Source organism: Cherax quadricarinatus, chromosome 16, assembly GCF_038502225.1.
Source record: "Cherax quadricarinatus isolate ZL_2023a chromosome 16, ASM3850222v1, whole genome shotgun sequence".
NCBI classification, from domain to species: domain Eukaryota; kingdom Metazoa; phylum Arthropoda; class Malacostraca; order Decapoda; family Parastacidae; genus Cherax; species Cherax quadricarinatus.
In genome coordinates this window covers 23,579,911-23,585,532 of record NC_091307.1, presented here as the reverse complement: position 1 = coordinate 23,585,532, position 5,622 = coordinate 23,579,911, and the positions used below count along the sequence as shown (strand labels likewise).

At 38.8% G+C, this 5,622-nt stretch overlaps 1 protein-coding gene across 1 annotated transcript; it reads right to left on the bottom strand.

Moving 5' to 3' along the window:
- Positions 1 to 473: 473 nt before the first annotated feature.
- On the bottom strand, positions 474 to 5,413 carry Idh3a (isocitrate dehydrogenase [NAD] subunit alpha, mitochondrial). Its single transcript, XM_070085474.1, has 4 exons — positions 5,305 to 5,413; positions 2,959 to 3,087; positions 1,593 to 1,993; positions 474 to 1,286 (listed from the first exon to the last, which is right to left on the bottom strand). Exons 1-4 carry the CDS (start codon positions 5,329 to 5,331, stop codon positions 761 to 763), a joined length of 1,083 nt encoding a protein of 360 aa, XP_069941575.1. The 5' UTR covers positions 5,332 to 5,413; the 3' UTR covers positions 474 to 760.
- Between the last annotated feature and the right edge of the window lie 209 nt (positions 5,414 to 5,622).

Genomic DNA, 5,622 nt, shown 5'->3' with positions numbered 1-5,622 from the left:
ATACATTAACAATTCTTATGCAGCCACGTTTACAAACATGCATCAATTAGAACTTGCATTATCAGTATTTATCTCCTGACCTGTGCCCACAGCAAAGTGAGGTATTTTGATAGGCTTAGACTAATAATAGCAAGTATCATCCTATAAAAATGTATATATACGTATATACAGTATCCCAAATTCAACCCATTACTTCTTGGAAATTCTTACTGAAGAAAGGATTGTGGCCATTTGTTGAGTTCATTTATGTAAAGTGAAATGGTAATCATTTCCAGCAGTTTATTAAATATAGTAGCAAATGGGTTACTTCTTTTTTAACCCTTAAACTGTCCAAACATAGATCTACGCTGACGTGCGTAGCGCTCCGAACATAGATCTATGTTTTTTTTACATGCTTTCAAATAGAGAAAATAAAGGTCAGAGGACTACGCATGTGAACGTAGATCTACGTTTGGACAGTTTAAAGGTTAAACACCCTATATATGTATAACAAATTTCAAAACACAAAAATATACAAATTTAACAAAGTCAGTTTTATGCACTCCTTGATGAGATCACTGACTGGTTTCACGAGCCAACTTAATCTATAAGATAATGGGAGTGTATACAATTAAAAGTTTACACCACACATTGTTATATAGTATTCACTAAATTCAGAACATTATAACTGGGTTTTTATTAGGTAGTCTAAATTTTTGTGCTAGTTGTCTATCTTAATTTGTAATATTGCATGCAAGTCTATTAATGCAAAATAAAAGCCTTACCCATTCCTTTCCTGAATCTTACGACAAATTTCATCTGTAAATTCTGAACACTTTGCTTTGCCCCCTAGATCACCGGTTCGAAAATTACCTTCTTTGATGGTTTCAAAACAAGCTTGTTCAATAATTGTAGCATGATTATACAAGTTCATAAACCGAAGCATCATTACTGCAGATAACAAAAGCGCTGTTGGATTTGCTTTGTCCTGACCTGCAATATCAGGTGCTGTGCCATGAACCGACTCAAAGACCGCACCACCCTCACCGATATTTCCAGATGGTGTTAGACCTAAGCCACCTACTAATCCAGCACAAAGGTCAGAAAGAATATCCCCATACAAATTAGGCATAACCAACACATCATACTTTGATGGATCTTGTACCATATTTAGGCATACTGTATCCAAATACTTTTCTTCGAACTTGATGTCAGGGTTTCTCTCTGCAGCTTCCCGGCAACAACGCAGGAAAAGTCCATCTGACATTCGCATAATGTTTGCTTTATGGACTGCTGTTACTTTAGACCTGAAATTTATTGGACATTTAAAATATGAATGTAAAGAAAGGAAGCATGCTAAAATCTATTCCATCTCATACTTCATATTTTCTTTAGGATATCAATGTTTGGGAAATAAACAAAAGAAAATTTTATCTTGAAAAGACTTCCTGGCAACTCACATTATTTCACAAATAAAGTAATAATAGATATGCCATTGTATTGGCCTAGTGCTTAGAATGACGAGAACAAAACTAAACGTTAAATTTTTGACAAACAAAAAATGCCAAGTGACGCAGACATTCCTACCTCTTATGTTGGTGAAATAAGCTTACCTTCCATTATTACGGGCATACTGAAAGGCATACTCTGCTACACGACGAGAAGCTGGTTCTGTGATCAACTTGATACTTTGCACTACACCATCTACAATTTCATGCTCAATACCTGAGTATTCTCCTTCAGTATTTTCACGGATGGTCACCACATCCACATCTCTATAGAGTGTCTCATATCCCTCCATGCTCCGGCATGGACGTACATTAGCATAAAGATTAAATTCTTTACGAATAGCCAAATTCAGGGAGCGATGACCCTTGCCAACTGGAGTCATTAAAGGGCCTTTCAACCCAATTCCATTTCGATTAACTGAATCAATGGCTGCCGGAGGTATCCCAAACTTGCCATCAGGGCCCTTCACTGGTGTTACATCAACTTCTTCCCAGACAATTGGAACCTGAAAATAGTCAACATGTAATAATACTGTACATCTACCATCCGACTTACGACCTGCTCGACATACAACCACTCGGCTTACGACCATGTTTTGTATGCCAAATTTTTGGGGAAATAAACAACTGTTTGTGTTGTACAGAGTGTTTATCCTAAACCTTACAGTATAAAATACAGTACTAACAGCATAAAAAGTAAAGTAATAAATGAAATACTAAAATGAAACAAAATAAAATCATTAAAAAAATGTGATGTTGATATTCAGTAGTAAGATTCGACTTATGTCCATTTTGACTTTCGACCAGTTGGTTGGTACCAATCTTGGTCGTAAATCGGATGGTACCTGTACATCATTTTCTTCAGTAATTTTTCATTACCAAACTGGACCATTTACAGTTCCCATTTCCTTTATAATGAGTACAAGCAAACAAATATACGCTAAATAAACCCAGTATAGAAAAGGTCTGGTGATGGCTGAACCAATTTTAACCCAGTTTACATTATTCACTTATTAGTTTAAGTATAATATGCAAACTACACAAAAACACGATACAGGTACTGTATAAACCAAATAATTTGCAACAACTCAGATACACAAAAGCATTATTCTAGAAGTAAAATACTTATCATAAAAAATACAATACATACTGTATTATGTACACATCTTAATTATCATTTGTCATAACTTATAAAACTATGATTGAACATAAAAAATGCACAATTTTTTATACTCACTACAATATCTTTTTTTTTTTTTTTTTTTTTTAGTGCAGTACGTATGTATATCAAAATAATCCTTTGAATGAAGGGAGTACCATATCAACATTCTGCCATTAGCTGATCATGCTCACTTACAGTATACCAACATCTTCCCTAATAGGTACCTACAATACATACAGTTGTTAATGGTACGAGATAATGGCTGATCTTTACTCTCTTAATTAAAAAAATGACTCAAGACTTACTAACCTCTGCAGCAGAGAAAATTTTTTGTACAGCTGCCGAGATTTCTGGTCCAATGCCATCTCCAGGTATTAAGGTGACAGTGCGTGCATCACTGCTGTAGTGTCGAACCCCAGCCAATCGTGCACCACTGATCTGAGAAAAGTAATATTTTGCATAGTTCATAATTAGCACAGTTTAATAACTACTGTTATATGATAATATTTTAATGTGTCATATGCAACTGGTATTCTGTTTTCCTCTGGTTATGTTAGCTTAATAATCCCATCCCTAATATTAGCAGGTTAACAGAGGAAAATCCAAATACGTATAGTCCTGTGGTAAAGCGTTTTGCTCACAGCCTAAAAGACCAGCATCAAATCCTGGGCAAGGAGATGTAATAATAATAATAACAATATCTTTATTTCTACAAGTACATGTACAAGGTATACAGACCATAGCTGACATCAATGACATACTACTATATAGAAAGCCGCTTGTTATTACCTGGAGTTTACCTGGAGAGAGTACCGGGGGTCAACGCCCCTGCGGTCCGGTCTGTGACCAGGCCTCCTGGTGGATCAGAGCCTGATCAACCAGGCTGTTGCTGCTGGCTGCACGCAAACCAACGTACGAGCCACAGCCCGGCTGGTCAGGAACCGACTTTAGGTGCTTGTCCAGTGCCAGCTTGAAGACTGCCAGGGGTCTGTTGGTAATCCCCCTTATGCTGGGAGGCAGCTGAACAGTCTCGGGCCCCTGACACTTATTGTATGGTCTCTTAACGTGCTAGTGACACCCCTGCTTTTCATTGGGGGGATGTTGCATCGTCTGCCAAGTCTTTTGCTTTCGTAGTGAGTGATTTTCGTGTGCAAGTTCGGTACTAGTCCCTCTAGGATTTTCCAGGTGTATATAATCATGTATCTCTCTGTTATGCAGAGCATTTCAGGCAAATTAGGTAAATTTTGTCCCAGGATGCGACCCACACCAGTCAACTAACACCCAGGTGCCCATTTTATACTGAAGGGTGAACACAGACAACTGGTGTAAGGAAACACACCCAATGTTTCAACCCTCACTGGGAATCGAATCCAGATCCTCACCATGGGAAACAAAAGCTTTTGCCACCAGGCCACAGGCCACTGTGGCCTGGTGGTGGTAGAATTCAATATTAACCAAAATTTAAACAAAGTATGAAACCTAAATAAACATAATTAGCATATAATGAATTGAAACAAGGTAATATTATCATTATTTTTATTACTAATTACTATTATTATTAATTACTATTATTAAATTTTATGATCGCACTCAAATCATAAAGACTAACTAGTGAAGCACAACTCGCACACTTCACTACCAACAATTACATTATTTTCTACTTTGATGATGGTGAGAGGCTCTTGATCCACGGTGCCCCGTGGCCTGGTGGCTAAAGCTCTCGTTTTACATGGCGAGTGTCTGGGTTCGATTCCCAGCGAGGGTCAAAACACTGGGTGTGTTTCCTGACACTGGTTGTCTATGTTCACCCATCAGTAAAACGGGTACCTGGGTGTTAGTGGACTGGTGTGGGTCGCATCCTGGGTGTTAGTGGACTGGTGTGGGTCGCATCCTGGGTGTTAGTGGACTGGTGTGGGTCGCATCCTGGGTGTTAGTGGACTGGTGTGGGTCGCATCCTGGGTGTTAGTGGACTGGTGTGGGTCGCATCCTGGGTGTTAGTGGACTGGTGTGGGTCGCATCCTGGGTGTTAGTGGACTGGTGTGGGTCGCATCCTGGGTGTTAGTGGACTGGTGTGGGTCGCATCCTGGGTGTTAGTGGACTGGTGTGGGTCGCATCCTGGGTGTTAGTGGACTGGTGTGGGTTGCATCCTGGGTGTTAGTGGACTGGTGTGGGTCGCATCCTGGGTGTTAGTGGACTGGTGTGGGTCGCATCCTGGGTGTTAGTGGACTGGTGTGGGTCGTATCCTGGGTGTTAGTGGACTGGTGTGGGTCGTATCCTGGGTGTTAGTGGACTGGTGTGGGTCGCATCCTGGGTGTTAGTGGACTGGTGTGGGTCGCATCCTGGGACAAAATTGACCTAATTTCCAGGAAATGCTCTGCATAACAAAGGGCTTTCTATATAGTAATGTCACTGATGTCAGCTATGACTGTATACCTTGTACATGTAGAAAATAAAGATATTATTATCGTCTCCTCTGGATCAACCTGAGTGTCACCCATCCATCCCCCCCCAGGCGCTGTAACACCCTTTACGGAGTTAGCGCCTCCCCATCAATATAATAATAATTATAATGATAACAGCATGACCACACATCACTTACATTATTCATTTTCAAATTAAAAATTAAATTGGAGAGACTGGGGAATAAATATTTACCAAAAACTTGGCGACCCGGCCAGCCATCTCCACCTGACGTTCTTGAGGAAAATTTCGTCTGCAAATGTTTAAAAAAAATGAACTTCTAATATAATAGCTTATTTGAATATATTTTATGTATTTTACGTTATCTAAATTTGTACATATTCACACGTATTCTTTCTCAGAATAAAATTTTTCAGATTTTTTGAGAACTTTGTGAATGCATTGTATGTATATTTTTTTTTTGTATATATTTAGGGAGATATAAAATTGAAATAGACATCAGATGAATCAAATAATTCAATTTAAAAACTGAAGAAATTGACAGTTTCTTTA

Excerpts from the sequence above, each read along its gene's own strand:
- Idh3a (XM_070085474.1), bottom strand. The coding sequence starts at position 5,331 with ATGGCTGGCCGGGTCGCCAAGTTTTTG. Across the intron at positions 3,088-5,304 it reads GCCGGGTCGCCAAGTTTTTG|ATCAGTGGTGCACGATTGGC; the intron begins GTAAATATTTAT and ends TACTTTTCTCAG. Across the intron at positions 1,994-2,958 it reads AAATTTTCTCTGCTGCAGAG|GTTCCAATTGTCTGGGAAGA; the intron begins GTTAGTAAGTCT and ends GACTATTTTCAG.